Source organism: Pseudopipra pipra, chromosome 1, assembly GCF_036250125.1.
Source record: "Pseudopipra pipra isolate bDixPip1 chromosome 1, bDixPip1.hap1, whole genome shotgun sequence".
In the NCBI taxonomy this organism is placed as follows: Eukaryota; Metazoa; Chordata; class Aves; order Passeriformes; family Pipridae; genus Pseudopipra; species Pseudopipra pipra.
The window spans coordinates 110,799,170-110,816,674 of record NC_087549.1 but is presented as its reverse complement, the minus strand read 5'-3'; the positions used below and the strand labels follow the sequence as shown (position 1 = coordinate 110,816,674).

The 17,505-nt window shown below is 43.0% G+C and overlaps 1 protein-coding gene across 1 annotated transcript in view; it reads right to left on the bottom strand.

The window, feature by feature from the left end:
* TMC2 (transmembrane channel like 2) overlaps window positions 1-14,728 on the bottom strand; it is a 32,818-nt gene extending 18,090 nt beyond the window's left edge. Inside the window, exons 1-11 of the mRNA XM_064666968.1 lie at window positions 14,683-14,728; window positions 14,323-14,370; window positions 12,035-12,368; window positions 11,156-11,308; window positions 8,908-8,998; window positions 7,923-8,004; window positions 7,520-7,626; window positions 5,700-5,798; window positions 2,285-2,427; window positions 659-806; window positions 24-212 (exon numbers count right to left, since the gene is read on the bottom strand). Of these exons, the coding sequence (XP_064523038.1) occupies window positions 24-212; window positions 659-806; window positions 2,285-2,427; window positions 5,700-5,798; window positions 7,520-7,626; window positions 7,923-8,004; window positions 8,908-8,998; window positions 11,156-11,308; window positions 12,035-12,368; window positions 14,323-14,370; window positions 14,683-14,728 (1,440 nt within the window). The remainder of the gene's footprint in view (window positions 1-23; window positions 213-658; window positions 807-2,284; window positions 2,428-5,699; window positions 5,799-7,519; window positions 7,627-7,922; window positions 8,005-8,907; window positions 8,999-11,155; window positions 11,309-12,034; window positions 12,369-14,322; window positions 14,371-14,682) is intronic.
* Between the last annotated feature and the right edge of the window lie 2,777 nt (window positions 14,729-17,505).

The following is a 17,505-nucleotide window of genomic DNA, read 5'->3' as shown; positions in this document are numbered from 1 at the left end:
AACTGGAAGCAAAGTTTCCTTACCTCATTTCTTTCATACCATCCCGCGTTTTGCATTTTGGAAAATGTCTGTGAGCGTTTCACCACAAAATAAATGAGGTAGCCACTCCCACACAAGCAGCATATGATGAGGACATTGGCCAAAACCCGCAGGAACCTTCTCAGGTGGATATTCTCATCCTTGTTGCTTTCTTGTTCATCTACAATAGACTCCTGAAAAAACAGGGGTTCTCAAAGAATTGGAATGAATATCTTGCAGCACCGAGCATAAGGTGACATCAGACGTTTTCTCACCCTATGAAATGCAATCCCATGCTATTCTGGCTATATTCAACTTGGTAGTTTGTGTTCAATTCAAGCTAAGCTTCATACAGGCATCCTGGTTGGACTGAAAGATATCAAATGGCAAATAGCCTGACATGTCCCAAGGGAACGTGGTGGGGGAACTGCACTCTAAAGTAACACAATTTTTTTAAAAATCCTAAAGAAGAGAGTTAGGGGGACAAGGGCACAGAAGCTGGAGCTGCCATGGATCAGCACCATAACCTGTTCATACGGAGGGATGCTGTGCAGGTACTCAGATTTCCCCTTAAACCTCTGCCATGGCAGGCACTGGGAGCATCCCCAGAAGCAGATGAGGAAATGCTGATTAGGTTTACCTTGAAACTGGTGGTGATGGATGCAAACTTGTTGTCTGCTGTCTCTGCATTGCCAATGAGATAGTCCCAGCTGGTGAACATTTTCCAGCTGAAAACGAAGTTGTCATCATCCCCATCTGCTGTACTTTCATTGGCATTGCGTGCCATCCTGCATAAGGATGTGTGCAGTGACAAGGTCAGACAGTGTTTCACAGAGCCACTATGTCTCCTTCAGCTTTGCAGAACAGCACCAGTGGATTACTGGTGGATAAGATGGAGTGGGATGACCATTCTTGGGGTTTTGGAGTGACTAATATGTGCCATGAGACTTCAGGTTTAAAGTGAACTTGACTGTCAAATGGTGTCTTCAGGGCTACGCGGGTCTTGTATTAAAAACAGTAATATGGAAAAAAACTAGTATGGGTGATTAAAGAGGTTAAGGATTGCTTCCACCAGCTAGTACCTGAAGAAAGTCTATTTATGGTGTTTCCAGGTCTTAGGATACAGTATATGATTATGGCTACCTTTAGTTAGCTAAATTTAGTCAAACCCCCTTGATGCTGTACAATACACCCACCACAGCACAAAGTTTTAGTGAGACTTCACTTGCTGCACAATGCTGGAGCCAAAGCCTGCAGCAAGTAATGCAGGGAGAGAAAAAGGATTATTCTTGTTAATCAGCGTAGGAGCAGATATGGCTTCTGCTGTTTCCTCTCCATTATTTGATCCCTGAAATCCTTCTGTAAGTCCCACTAGAGTTCCTAGCACCAGTCCCTCAAGGAAGGCGAGACAACAGATGCTGCAATTTCATGGCAAATGTACAGAAAATCCCCATGTCCCACTCAAGCCAAAGGCTCAAGAGGCTCTTTCTGCTGCACAGCAATAGGGCATGTTTCAGCAGTGATACAAATCCATGGACTTATTCTTTCTTCCAAAGAAAGGAAGACCTTTGCATGGCGTGTCATTCAGGCAGAGATAGGAGGTTTCATTTTTTTTTTTATTTTGGACTTTGCAGAGATCATCTCAGCAGTGACAAGTGCCTCAGCTGCATCCTCAGTGCCCTGAGGATGCCGCGGGAGCCTCACTGGTGCTTGGGGACAATGCACAAGGGGCACAGAGATTGTGGCCACTTTGAAGCTCCACTGATTGTTTTAGGGACACATTAAAAGAATCTGGTAGCATTTGGCTCTTTTCCATAGTCCTTGCACCATCTGTGTGACCCACACTGGCTTTCAGGAATGTTTATTTCACAATGAAAGAATGGAAAACAGAACCTTGGAAATTTACTGCGAGTAACATCCTCCTTCATGTACAAAATCTACCTATTTGATGGCCCTGTACTAATGTTGAAAGAAGGACTAAAGAGGAGATGAGAAGGAAGAAGATGGCTGGAGTAGGAGATGAGAGGGTTCAAAATAGTGCACATGAGTACATGGATGAGGCAGAAGAGTACCCAGGTCTGCCCAGCCCACCAGAGCCAGGGTGGTGGATGGGGAGGCCGAGTGCATGAAAACAGCAGGCACACAGCCCCCTTTCCACTCATCCAGTAAGGCTGGACCAAGTCATGAGCTGTGCCCATGGAGGGGGACCCAGCTGCGAGACACATCTGGGTGGGTTTTGGAGAGAGGACAATGTCAGCTTACTTACGATCTGATAACAACCATCAGGCTGTAGCCGAATACACTGATCCCAACCATGAAATACGCCATTGGTAGCCTGTATTTTAACCAGCCAATTGTCCTCTGGTTGTTGTAGTAGCCATAAAAGAGTGCTGAGTATTTGATGTAGCCCTGGAGGAAAAGCAAAAGCAATCCTCTGTAAGCTGTGAAGCTTTTCTTCTGCAGGAAAGAGATTTCTAGTGAAAACTGAAGATTCAAACAAGGAAAACCAACTTGGAAAATTTTTACTGTCTCATTCTTGTCTGTTTGGTGCCCTGTCACCTTCGAGAGCCATCTTCCTAAGAGGTTATCTTCCTAAGAGAGGGAAGATGAGGGAGAGCATGTAAGAGGGTAGTGGCTCAAAACTAAAACGTATTTTTGATCCATCACTGCTTCATCCCTCCCAGAAAAACATCCTTACTGCTCTTTGTGGCTGTGGCCCACCTGCTTCTCTAAGCCAATATCAAACACTTGGATCTTATAGAAATGCTGTAGCAGAGGGCTTTCCCACCATGATAGGAATTTTTTCCTTTCAGGTAGGAGGCAACTGACACTTAGTACTTTGCAGATTTAGTTCCTTTTACTGGCTGCCACCTGCAGAGCAAATATAACTACAGAGTAAAATCAAAGCATTACTTTCCTGTGGAAAGCAGAGCTCAGATAAAATATCAACCATGTTGTCTCAAGACCTATTTTTTGCTGTACAAACTGCTAGGTACTCAACAAGTGTGCAGACCTCCTAACCGGCATTAGCAATCTCTCCCTATTTTTCTGTTGTATCTCATCCAAGTTGATGTGTATCATTACGTATTGTACTTCTCTATTTTTTGCTTATTGTCTTTTGGCTTATTAGTTAAGTGTACTTAGTCAGTCTGACCATGATAGTTGAGCAATCTCCCCGCTCATCAAGCCTTTGGAAAGACCAAAATTGAGACATAACTTGAAGCTCATATCAGAGGCTGTGTAATGGATCTTGTTTAGAGACATTGAACGGTTTACATGGGAAAGGACCTCTGGAGGCCATCTAGTCAATCCCCCTGCTCAAAGCAGAGACAATCACAAAACTAAGTGTTGTTGCTCAGGGCTGTGTCCGGCTGAGTTTTGAAAATCTTCAAGGATGGAGATCCCACAACCTTTCTATGCCTCTCTTCCAGTATTTGGCCACCTTCACTTAATTAAATTAAGCTCTCCCAAAGTGCTAGGTTTTTCTTTCCTAAGGTAATAAAAATCTTTGGGTGCCACGTTAGCTACATGTTTGCATTGAACAAAGTACAGTGCCACAGATACAGGACCACTCTGCATGTTTTCCTGTCAGTGCTTCTGGGCCACTGGGGGAAACACAGGAAGCCCGTGGCCAGCACACCACTGAACATCTGCTTGGGGCTTGTAGCCTGTCATATATAACGTCTGCTAGGGAGGTGTGGTGAAAAAAGCCGTGTAAAATATAATGCCCCTGGAAGGCGCTAGTGAAGTTTGTTTCTCAGCTTCTAATTTCCAATCCTTTGTCTTTTTGATTCATCACATGCTGGGGACTGAAAAATTAGTTTCTCCGCTTACATCATCCAGTATGTTCTTTAAACTCCATTTGTGAGACATGGTGTCCAAGTGAGATTTATTTCTTTATACTCCTCTAAAAATCCATGGTGTGACCTCCTTGCTGCCAAAGCATACATTTCCTGAGCTCCTCTTTCTTGAAAGGTATTTTTCAGGATCACAGTATTGACTCTTTGTTTTATGCCTGCTCTGAGATATATTTCCCCATCGCACCTCTCCTGTGGAGCATGCTGGAATAAGCATCTATTAATTTTCAAAGGGCAAGCCTCTGCGAAGGGCTTCATTTGACATCTCCTGGCTGCAGAGGGTATCAGTGTACATTGTTGCCCCATAGCTGGAGACGACCTCTCAAGTTTGCATGGTTGCTCTCTTAGGTCAGGCAGCAAGGGAATGGGTACTGGATGGAGACCTGTATGACAGAGGGGTTCAGAGGATCAAGACCTCAGCAAGGCAAGAGACTGGCAGGTCATAGGAGCCAGCCTTTCATGCAAGGATACAGACTTGTCCAGAGGCAATTTTCCTTACTGATGTATCTACAGCTTATGGTCTCGCAGGCAGAATCAGCAGCTGCAGTTCAGTAGCACTCTTTCAGACTTGTTTGTTTGTTTGTTTGGGGGTTTTATTTTACCTGGGCTTTTTTTTCTGGATTAATGAGTTTAAATGCTGCCTCTTGTATTTTTACAGTGCACTACTCAAACGAGCTTTTCATTCAGTGCAATGCTATTAAAAATGTCCATTATTCACCCCTGAATTTTGGGTTGTGGCAAGTAGGTGAAAGGGCTGGGAGAGGAAGAGCTAAAAGGATCCTCAGCAGAAAATGGGGAGTGAATGAAAGCCTGGCCCTGATAGGTTCCTGGACACCAATATTTGAAGCCTTTTTAATAAACTGTTTTAAATAATATGGCTTATAACAAAGTAGGATTTGGGGTGTTGTTTTGAGGGGGGTTTGTGGTGTTTTGTTTTTTGTTTTTTTTTTTTTTTGGTTGGTTGGTTTGGTTTGGGTTCTTTTAGGTAAGGAAATTTTGATGGGGTTTATTAGAGAAGGACTGGATCCCGTGCTTGTAACAGGTGGGCCAGTGCCAACTAGCATTAAAAAAATATTTCCAGAAATAGCAACTTTGAAAGTCAGGTCCCAAAGTATTAGTCACAGCAGAATCTCTTCACTCCCTGCACACATCTTTTTTTTGGGCTACCTGGTAAAAACACTTAATCTGTTTGGCCTAATTCTTCAAAGGAACCGGGGTGGGAGGTGAGTTGTTGTTGCAGCCAAGCACTAAACAGATGGCTGAAAACTTGGATTTTCCCTTTGGGTGCAAGCCATAAATTTTGGTTCCTGCTTCAGGCTCATATAAATACATCAGGGGAACAGGGAGGGCACCTACGTGAGGAGCAATCCTCTTTCTGAGGCTATGAGCAAGTTCAGTGGTCTGGCAAGGTGCTCCCTGCCCATGAAGGGGGTTCACAGCTTGAAGTCACCTTCTAGCTGCCTGGTTTGGAGCAGCTCCAGCCTTTCACCTTCATTCTGGTTGCCTTTGGCTGCCTTTTGAATTGGAAGCAAAATGGCTTTTGTGTATACATACACACGTGTGATGTATGCCAGCCAGCACTTTTGTATATGGAAGTTGTTCAAATCCATATGCAAGTGTCTGCATGTGTACATGCTGGTTTGGCCAGAAATCTCTGGGCATCCACAAAGATTTTGTTGCAACAAAAGACAGGTGTCTTCAACTTCTGGAAAAAATAGGTGCTGGTGTATCTTAGAACAAATTTATCCTTGTAGCACTACTAACTTCTGAAGGGTTTCAGGAGGTATTCAACTGATCTTTTATGATTAACACTCACATGCTTACCTCAAAATCCCAAAGTACTGAAAAATCCATAGCTGTTGCTTGTTCAGCCCGGGGTACAGTTTTCCTTGGCATGCTCCCGTACGGCATTCCCATCAGGACCTGGAGAACATTAATAACAGATTTTACAGGTTTTTTTCTTAATGAGTCTCTTTTGGTTTGCTTTTGGCTGATTTTCTTTTTTGTTGTTGTTGTTGATTTTAATATATATTTTATTTCTTAATACTACAGCAGCAGTTTAAAATATTTAGAATTAATTTCATCCAAATAACCAGAGGATTTCCCTTTCCCTGGCCACATCCATTGCACAGGAAATATTTTGCCGAGGAGGAACTGTATCCTTCAATGAACAGCTTCAGTTGAAATGTCCTTAGTTTAGCAAGAAGTTCTTTGATTGAACTTCATGGGTCTAAGGCAATAAAGGGATTAATTTCATCTATTTGTGCAGGGCTCCTCCTCTGAGAGGAGTCAAAAGCACTGAGTTGAGCTTGCAGTATATTTTGTATTATATAGTCTTGAATTGAAAAATGTTCTCAAGGTGAGGTAGAAGGCAATTAGGTTTGGGCAAAAAGCATACAACAAAAAGATGCAAAGAACAGTTTCAATGGCACTGCCTGTCCTGATGGCACCATACAAAGCAGGTCTTGCAGCTGGTCCAGCAGCTGTTGAAGTCCAGACAGAGAATGGCAAGGGCTGTGGAAAGTTAATATATTTACAAGCAAACTCTGCCTGGTGCTTATACCAAAATATCTCATTAGCATTCATGGCTTAGAAAGGTCCTAGCATATAACTATCACTTATTTTTTAGGGCTATCTAATTACATTCAAAATAATTTATGATTAAATGTTTACTGCCCAGCTATTCTCCGTATCGTAACAGCTCAGTAGGCAATGAGTAACAGTATGCATCCTTTAGAGGCGAAGGCTTCTACCATATGCATAGTTCCTAACAAAACACATTTATATTGTTCAGTGCTAATGGTTATGTCTCTTCGTCCTGGGAGGAAACTGAGCTTTCCCTTTTGATAGTGTGAGCAAGCACATTAAGGAGAACAAAAGCATGGTCCTCAGGAGAGACTCTGCTCTGCAGTTTTGCTTCATAAAATTCTGCATTGAACAGAACAGATGCCACTGTCTGTGGATTGCACAGCCTTTAAATACTGCACTGAGTAATTTAGCCAGAGCTGTAATGGCTACATTAAAAAAATCTTCAATAAATGATCATATCAATTTGGCTATGAGATCCTTTTTCTTCTCCAAGAAAAGCAAGAAATAGAAAAACTAAAAATAAAACTATTGCTTGTGAATCATCTGAATTGGAAGGCTATTTCCCAAGCAAATGTTAGTTGGCAAAGTGCTGGGAAATTTTTTGTCTATTCCCTCAAGAACTCCTCCTGCAGGACTGTGCCATGGCTGCTGTTCCATGGACATGCCCCTCAGAGGGCCCAAAACAGGAGTTCTTAATTACTTTCTGAGCACAATCCATTTCTTATGGCTCTTGCAAACCAGATCTTGTGTCTAGGATTGATATGTCATGTTTCTCACTTTAGCCAAAATGTAAAACTAGTCTTAAATTAGGTTTTTGAGCTCCTGTTTCAGCTCCTGTTTCAGCTGGATGGGCAGGATCTTTGATAGTGTTTTAGGTCTCCTGATATCAATCCATCTTTTGCTTCTGTGTCAATAACAGTCTTTGTAATCAGTCTTTTGTCCTCATATGTTTCATTTTTCTAAAGCCTGTTATAAGATATTTGTTTGTGTTATCCATCTCATGTTTGTGTCAAGCGCTGGGCAAGATATTACTGAAAGGAGAATTAAGCACTTACCTCTGGAATTATAACCAGTCCAAATATTAACCCAAAAAGGACAAGATTTACTCCATACATCCACCGTAGGAATATGAAGTAGGAAGCGACTGAGGAGCCAAAGTGACCTTAAATCAGAAGACGTTTCATGGTTAGGAGCTTGGGAGGGTTAAACTGTGCTCAGCAACACCTGGACCCCTTTACCCTCAGGTCTCCCCAACGTGTTGTCCATGACCCTCCCAACAGCCCCCACAACTGATGGAGGCAGTGATGCCTGGAGCTGCCTGGGGTGTGTGCTCCTTGTTTGGCGCTGATGCCCAGGGTGAGTGATGATTGGGGACCAGAGAGCTGGAACATTGTTAGGATGAAGGCAAAGCTGTCTTGCAAAATGTCTCACTGCCACCACAGAGCAACTTCCACTTACTCTCCACTTCCTTTATCTTCATCTCCCAGGGTATGCACTGGGTTTTAAAATTTTCAAAGTCTCTCTTAAATTTCACCCATTTCTGAAACAAGACAACATCACAGTGAGTAGAGTGGTGTGAAGGGAGAGGCTGCTTTCTCTGCAGGGCTTTCTAATGTCAGGGTTTGGTAGCATGGCTGGGAGTGGGTGTAAAGGCCAAAGCAAGAACTGTGGTCTGAGTCTGTTCTTTTGGACTATTTTAGAAACACCCTTCAATCTGAAATCCCCCCAACCTCAACCATTCACATTCATTATCTGAGTTTTAACTATTCCAGGCTTTTGGAAAGCTGCAGCTGAGCTATGAGCTTACCATACTGCATGGGGGTAGAAAATTCAGACCTAGCTCTAGGTTGAAAGAGTTGGTTCAGAACCAACTCTATTTAAAACGAAATCTAATATGATAAAATGCGGAACTTGAATCCTTCCTCATCAGACTGGCAGCTAAACTCCCATTGATTTCATCGTCTCAAGCCTGTCTCTGTTTTGCATTTCTCAATATAATCTCCATGACAACATGCAGCTTCAGTCTTAAAACACAGCCATCGTTCTCCCTATTATCTCCTCATCATTGGGGAAGATGAAATTTTATGGGAGTACATGGGGTATTGCAAGAGTTTGACATGGCCTCTCTCCCCCTTAGGGGTACCTTGTCTCACAGATCAAGGTTTTGGAGGTTGCAACCAGAAAGCCGTGGTTTTCCCTGCTCCTGCAAACCATCCCTTGCTTCAGGGAAGGTCACAATGGGTGACCTTCAGGTTGGGGTAAATTTCCCCCTGTTCTTTCTGCAATAGATTTGAAGTCAGCTAATATTGTTTTGAATGAGGACAGGAATTTTTATTCAGACTTCCTGGTGCCTCTTTTGCTAAACAGAGGTTAATAAACCCACAAACGTACTGAATGCCTGACTGAGTATCAAGCCTTTCCTTGACATCATTGCAGCACTTACCTTTGCCATCATCATCTTATATGCATACAACTTTTTGCCCTTCCCTTTTCCCAGAGCTCCTTCAAACTTCTCTACAAAAGCTTGTGCCTCCCTGATTGAAAAATAAACAGGCAGGTTATTAAAACAGCAAAGGGGTCTTTAGCTTTTCACATCTGCCTCCAGCAGTGGGATAACAGCTATGCTTGTGTGGAGGTGGGGGCTTGATTTCTCTCCACAACACGTTGTGCATATGGGGTTCTGGCTGCTATCTGCTGCTGGTGTTGCTATGCCATGTAGAGCTCTCATGCCCATCTGGGACTAGGTAGGAGGTCCCCAAAGCACTTATGTTCATGTAGAGATGTGCCCCAAATATTGTTCCACACTTCTCCCTGGGTGTAAACCAAAAGTCCGCCTGTTTCTCTTCCTACAGAGCTCTCCCACCCTGCAGGCCTGTTATAACTTCTCTCTCCTGATGCATAGGTCAAGAAGGAGATAACATTGCCTAGCGAAAGAAACCCCAAGAGGATTCAGAATTTCCCTCCATGAAGACCTCCCTGGATAAATATCAACAATGTGCAGTTGGCCCAATGGTATAATCTCAGCACCGGAGGAATGAGCGTACGCTAGTCAGGAGTAATATCAAGCTGCCAAATGAAATTAGTTTTAGAATAGGATTTCTAAGGGAAATAATCTAAGTAGATGCCGTTAGGGTATGCTGAATTTGTGAATAAAATTATATCATAAATTGGTGTTGCTAATACATCATGAGAAGAGATTAAATTTTAGGAATTGGGAGGTTGTTTGCAATCCTAAACCTATGAGAAAGACGGACTTCCACTTGGTAGAAATAGTTGGCTAGTTCAGCCTTTAACCCTGTGAAAGTCACCTGCGACCTCATTTGCAAACCTAAAGTGAGATTTCTAAGTCTTAAACATATTGTTTCACTCTCTTTGTGTATTACATTCCTCGTCTGTGCAATGGGGCTAATAATTTCTTGTCTCAGGGTTGAGTTTATGCATCCAAAATAATTAATGAATGTACAGCATGCTGAGAGCCTTTCTGGAGATCCCTGCATAAGCAATGCAACAGTATTGTTTAGGTTTGTTAGTAGGCAGTTATGATTGCCGGAGTTCAGGAATAAGATGAAAGGATGGAGGTATGTTGTCAAATATGATCCTAGGTAGAATTTTAGCCAGGATCCTACACCAAAGGGAAAAAGTGCCAGAAATAACTCTGCTTTGCTCTTTTTTTCTTTTCTTTCCTTTCAGAACTTTGGAATTTTAGGGACATAAGAATTTATTTGTAATGAGCTCAGGCTCATAGCATGCCTGTGAGAGAGAAAAGCTGCTTTAATGTAGTTTCTCTGCATAGATCTTTACCTAGATTTTCAGAATTAATTGTCAGAGTTCACGGCTCATGATTTTATTGGAAGATGGAACAGGTCATTGCCTTTAGAGTGTAAAAGGGAGAAGCAGAGACACGTGGTGACTGCCAGCCTTCACAGCCCGGTCACTGCAGCTCTGAGCAACTGAGCAAGGGCATCACCACACCCCATGAGGCTGTGCGTGCATGCAATGCTATTGTAAAATCTCTCCCGTCAGAAAGGGGTTTCAGAGGATTCTTAACCAATAGAGCTGGGATTTGAATCATTGCCTCAATATGGGAATGGTTTGATATGAGCCATTCCCTGTTGACCTGTGGGTTTTGATTTTCCTGGTTTGCCCTTCCCAACCGCCTCCCATTTCTCTGCACTACCGGGTCTCTGCTGTTGCCTAAGTTGTTCCCACGTTCAGCAGGGTCTGCATGGCAGTATTAGCTTTTTTCCATAAACCCCTGCAAACAACGTAGCATTTTTTCCAAGCAGACCCATCTCAGGCCTGTGCAGTAACGTGGCACTTTGCTGCTCTGATTTGTCTGACAACAGACATGAATAAGCAAACCAGGGTATGGAGTTGGCTTTAACAAGTAGCCTGTCAGTAGTGAGTCATTTGGTTTTAAATACAAGGGTAGAATGACCTGGCCATGGGTATCAGTTGAACAGATTTGCACTTTGTCTGTTCTTTGGTTACGGAGGCTGAAAATCAGATTGCACATTTTAACTGCTCATTTAAACCCAGACAGACTGGCCAGGCTCTGTCCATCACTTTTTCTGAGACTGTGGTGTTACAGCAGCAGCAGCAGCAAATATACAATTTCAGGGAAAGGCAAAGTGCATCTGACTACAGTCAGCAAAGACGCCAGGGATGGGGGATTCCAGTTTGAGGGGTACCTGAGCACTGATAGCTTCTTCACCATCCTCCAGGGCTTGTTTCTCATCGTGGAAATCAGTTTTTTCTTTTGCTCCACCTGCTCCATCAGCATCGCAAGCTCTTCCTCTGACAAGGACTCCTCATCAGATGAGTTGGAAGAAGCAGAAGTAGTGCTGGATGACACACAAAATAAAGGACACAGAATAGAAAAAGTCACAGGAATCAGAGGGAAGGTCTTGCTTGGGGTAAGCACAGTGCCACTGGCCCAGGAATCCCACTCTGATGTGGGCACAGTGCCTCGCCATCCCCTGGCTCAGTGCAGTGCCAGTGCCCTTCACACTTGGAGCAAGGCTGCTTCCAGCCAGAATCATGAGGAGGCAATTGCGCCCCACCATAATTCACTCAACATCATGCTTTGGACTGTACTTCAGCTATATAGAAGCATTGCTGAGGGCTACAGCTGGCTCTGGAGAAATGCTTTTCATGCCTTCAGAACAAAATGGGAGATATGGGGAGAAGCAGAAGGTTGGGACAGGTGATATTTGGAAGAGGAAGAGACTTGAAAACCCTAAAAGGGATCCATTTTAACCTTGAATGTTTCCACAAACCAACCAAAAAAATGTGTGCGGATCCGAAGTGCTCAAGCTGTCTACCCCGTGCTGTAGGCATTAGGACTCCACTACATGCACAGATCTGATCCTGGATGAGAAATGATAGTGACCTGGAAACAGTTTGGTTGTGTGGCATTTTACACTGTGTTCCTCTGTTGTGTCTCTTTTAGGAGAACATAAACTTATTTGCACTCTATTGGTTTTGCCGCTCTGATCCATACGCCACTAGCATGTCAGTATCACTGCCAGTCTGACACAAGGCACCATAGTCAGAGATTGTTTAATTACCTGTTTTTCCTGTCTTCCTTCTGTTTGTTCTTCCCCTCATTTCCTTCCTTGGTTGTTTTCTTTTCTTTGTTTTCTGATTCCTTTTGATCTTTGGTAGGAGCCTTTTTGCCTCTCTCTCTCTGTTGGCTTCCTTCCACTCCTGCCTTTTTTCCATCTCTGTTTTTCCTTTGGTAGTTTTTTCTCCTGGAAGCTCCATTTTGTTGGCAACCATCGTCTTCCTCATTGCTGTCATCTTCTTCTTTGTCTTTCTCTTTCCCTTTGCTTTGAAGTCTGCTTGCTCTGCCAGTTTCCCTGAGGCGTTGTTTGTTAGTTTTCTTGTCCTTTACTTCATCTTCTGTAAGTGATAAAAACCAATTACTTTGGGATCCATGCTGGCCAAATAAGGATTCATCAGAAAAGTGTGGGCAGCCAGGATACCTGATACAAACCCTGGTGAAGTCAAAGAGCAGGTGCCTGTTGACCTCGGTGGGCTTTGTGTTATGCCCTTTCCAAGAAGTACATCTAACTCTGGTTATGCAACTCCCATTTAAGATAGTACGGTTCATTTAGCACATCAGTGACTTTTATGTGACCATAAGAAAATCAGAAATTAGTTACAAATGCAAAAGCCCATTCATCAGAGAGCACAGACAGATATCTTCCTGACATGTAAACACACCAGAACAAAGGAAACAGAAATTGCAGTCTGGTATACAATGTGTAGTTTGTTTGTTGATGTGATGTCCTTGAAAGATGTTTACTTTTCAAGGTTGGGAAGGAGTTCTTCTATTTATAGAGAGAAAAGGTGCAGCTCAGGCAATATCCGGTTTTGTTTCTCTGAGTTTTCTTTTGTATTGGAGGAGGAGAAAAAGCCCAGATAGTCTCTGAGGCATATTTCATTCTTACTGGCATTGCAAGCTAAACCCCTCTTTTTTTCCAGAAGTCAGAAGTGCTTCTAGTTTCAAGGATTGAAATGGAGCATGATTTAATTGCAGAATGTTATGGAAAGGAGAAAAAAAAAAATACAGGTCCCCATCTCTTTTACAACCAAGTGCATTAAAATCATTAGTACATTTTCTAATTTTCCAACATTTCTGGCTGATGAAAGTAAAGTGTTCAAACAAATAAAACATTTGTAATTTTTTCTTTTTTTTTTTTTTTTTTTTTGCTAGAGTTAGAGATATTGTAATGGACGAGGGAAACTGTGCTGGAATGGGATCCAGAGTGTTAAATGAGGAGCCTAAAAGGTGAGATAAATAGAAGCAGAAAGAATTTGAGGATTTGCCTTTTTGTTTTGGTGAAAAGTTAGAAATTGATAACAAGGCAATAGTTTCTGCTTGTTAGTGGTAAAAAAGTAGTAGATGGTGGCTGTCACACTTGACACTGGGAATGAGAAGGAGCTTTTAACTAATTTCTCAGGAGCCATTTGGCAGGTTTCAGTTACTATGTAATTGTCCATCTCAGCTGAATTTCAGTTGTTGATCTAGGTCAAAGGACCACCTATCCTCTTTGGGAAAATGTTCATTTGCGGCAATCAACTGTCACAGTTTTCATTTCAACCCATCAAATATTAGGTTAAATGTGAAGAATTCATTTTTTACTTTTATCTTATTACCTTTTTTGCCTATATGGAAAAGGCGGATACGATTTAAAAAAAAAGAAAAAAATCGCAGTCATTTGCTAATTACTTTCTCATATTTTATGGATAATACAGACACATTTGTGAAGCATTTTTTGCAGTGGCAATTCCATTTATATCATCTATCCAGTGCTGTTACGATCTTACCTCTTAGCTATCTCTCTTTATTTATACTCTACATGCAGGGTTAAAGATGTTTTTAATCCTGCTATGAGCTTTTCCTGATTTCCCTCACAGCCATCAGTCTGCCTCCAATCCATTTTCATTTTTGTTATCTTGTAGACATGATTAATCAAGATCCCAGTGTATTATGGTCTAAGAAAGCATTACAGGAAGGGCAAATAGACCTTAGTACAATGCAAAGCGGTCCCAGCCCTGCACAGGGTGATGCCTTTACTGCAGTGCTTGATTTACTAGGGTTTCACTCCCAAGCAATGTGGGTTCTGACAGCCTCCTGCTGTGGGAGCATGGATGAAAGGGGACAGCCTACTTAAAAACAGTGGTTTACATATCACTGTTATAAGTCAAACCTCAAGGGAAAAATCTGTTTGCTTGCAAGTAGCTCATGAAATAGTTCATGTTGTAGAGCAAGTCACAAGCCAGAGAGAAAAAGAAAAGGTATTACCTCTTGTATTTCAAAAAAGATCACATTTGTTAATCTCTACATTACCTTCACTCTCTGTGTCACTTTCGACTTCTCCATCAACTTCTATTCCGGCTGCAAGACAAAGAACAAAGAGCAATTACATTTGTTGCTGGAATTTATACACGTGATGCTTTACACAGCTAGCCTTAAGTTCCAGCTGAGCTTGCCAGAATGTCCCTTATTGATTATACATTATATTCTTTTCCTACAGCGATGATCGTAATATTTACTTTAGTCTGGCAGATTGACAAAATTTCCCTGCACAAGCAAGCTGAAATTGTATGATATTTGAGACACTCAAAATGGTGTGCTAGGAAAGTCCCAAGACGTTTAGTCAAGTGTTTGGCAGCATCCGAACCGAAATGTTCTCACAGTGATACCAACCATCTTCCATGATGACCTGTAAAGCACTTTTCTTTTTCTTCCCCATGGCAGCCTCCCGTCTTTTGCACAGACACCGTAGCTGCTATGCTGTGCACGCACACCCCAATCATACACACGTTACTCTCTCTTCCAGTGCCCATGTGCTTGTCTCCTGGGCATTGCAGGCAGAAGGGCACGTCCGGCTGTAGGTGACCTCTTTCTCATGAGCCATGTGGACAGGGAGGGGTGGGAGAGGCAGGAAAAAACCAGGCTCTGCCTCAGCCCACCCAAATGCTTTCACTTCTTCTCCCTTCTCCTGGTGAAAAAAGCACCTGTTGGCATTACATTGCATTTCATTATTTAAACATGAAGGAAAGCCCTTTGGTGGGTACTTGGTGGTGTCGTATGAAACACAGACACAAGTCACGTCTGGTTTGGACATAGGCACGTGGCTGGAAGCTCTGAAAGGATCAATTTTCTTAATGCCATATTCTTTATTGACCTGTGTCAATCTGTGTAACCTTGTTACTCATTCTTCTGCACCTTATTAAACTTCTCAGTCAGTGCCCCTTGGGGAGTGGCTGTAGGTCACCTTTTGTCCTCCATGCATGTCCCTTGTAGGGGACTCATGAGCTAATAGATGCAGCAAGGAGTCAGGAGTCAGGATACCAGGATCTCTCTTTCCTTTGCTCCTCTATTCTGTGTGACCTTTGCATACTCATTGAGCTTGCTGGTAAAATAGGATAGATTTTCCTTCTAGGTGCTCTGAGGCTTAATTAATTAATGTGAGACCCTCATTTGGAAGGTCCTTTAGTACCACAAAGTATTGTGTTGCATGCTGCAGCTTGCAGTCTTTCAGTGGGCCAAGAATAGGTTTGTCTGAGCACCATCTGCCTCAGCTGTATCTTCCTCAGAAACCATCCGAGGGCACATTCCCAGGGCAGGGTTTCTCTTGCAGTCATGCAGATAGTGCAAGAAGGTTTCCCAAAAGGAGAGCTTACCCTCACACCATCTACGAAACATGTTTCAGGCTTGCACAGGTGTCCCTTGGGGGACCTGGCATGGTGACAGTATGCAAAGACTTTTTTCCAAGGGTTGGCAGGGACAGTGTTAATTATCTCCTTCCCTCCCAAAAGAGAGAAATGTTGTGGAGATCAATTTGAGGCTACTGCCACCACTGACTTATGCAGATGGCTCCTGCTCTGGGTCAGGTGCAGTGACTGAGGATGTGCCAGCCTGAACCTTCCTCTGCTCCTTTTTGCTCACTGAATTTTGATCTAAGAGCAGCTTTCAAGTACTTTAAGTCCAATCCCATGGATTGTTTGATCTACCTTTGACTTTAGCTGAGCTCTCCTGAGCTTAATGCATAATGTATGGTAAATGCCCATACATTATTAACAGCTCTAACCCTACAAGTTCATTGCACAGGGCATTTTCACTATGTGTTCCCCACACCAGTGGGTCTGACTAGGTCTGAAGACAGTGATAGCATTTTCAGAAGGTCTTCCCAGTGAGTGAGTTTCACCTATAACTCTGAATGTTGATGTGGTTTGTTTCAAATGTGATCGCTAGGTCACTGAATTAATACTGCTCCAGGCAAAAATGAGAAATTCACAGTTGATGGAGGCTACTGGAACAGATTTTCTGCAGGCTACTTCATTTGCCTCAACCCCAAACATCTCTTCCACAAACAGAGGATCTAGGGACCTAACTTTGCTAGTTAAATGAAGATTAGGGTTCTCGAGAATCCTGTGACGGGAGGCAAAAGGGATGTGGATGCTCATCCCCCCCAGTACTGTACTCAGTGATAGCACTTCTTCTGCCTCATAGAGTCACAGAATGTTTTGGGTAGGAAATGACCTATAAGGGTCATCTAGTCCAACTCTGCTGCAATCAGCAAGGACATCTTCAACTAGATTAGGTTGATCAGAGCCCTGTCCCACCTGACCTTGAGTGTTTCCAGGAGTGGAGCATCTACTACCTGTCTGGGCAACCTCTTCCAGTGCTTTACCACCCTCATTGTAAAAAATCTTCTTCCTTATACCTAATCTAAATTGACCTTCTTTTAGTTTAAACCCATTACACCTTGTCCTTTCATGGCACCCTTCTTTTCCACCAAGGCATACTCAGACACTTGTGGCATGCTCAAGCGAGGATCTCATTGTCAGAGTTGAGTGCCCCGTTTTCTACCCCATCACACATAATCTTCCATGCACCCATAATCTGCACTGGAGCTGGGGCAGCTGCAGGCTCCAAACGTGCTTGTGTCTCTTGCTACACCCATAGGTATCAAGTACATGATTTTGAAAAATGGTAGGGACTGCAAATTCATTTTACTACCAAAATGTGCAGCCAGGCAATACCTCTGTCTCCTGCTCTGAGTTGAAAACGCCTATTCTTTGATTTTATAACCTGTTCACAGTGGTGGTGGCAGGGTGTGATGTTTCCATGGCAGTCACAGAGGCCCTAGGCACCCCTTGCCACATGGGGGGATGAGATCACCCTGCACCTCTCTCACAGTGGGGATGAGAGCTGAGGGGTGCCAGGATGTGGAACAGAGCAGGAACAGTAGCTCTTTTACACAGTGCTCATGAATTAACACATCAGCACGACTGAACATATTTGCAATAAGCTCTGTATAGATGTTGCTTTGCTCCCCTGTATCTGTGCTTTCAAAGGTAATGAGATTGACCATAATAAAACTGTAGTCTTACAGGCTGGGTGGCAGCATTTCACTCTTGCATAGGTAGGGATCTTTATCTTTCATGCTTCCTACTCCATTGGACTCCATCCCATGGAGAGGAGGGAGTTGCATAATGCATGGCAATTATTTCCTGATGAAGA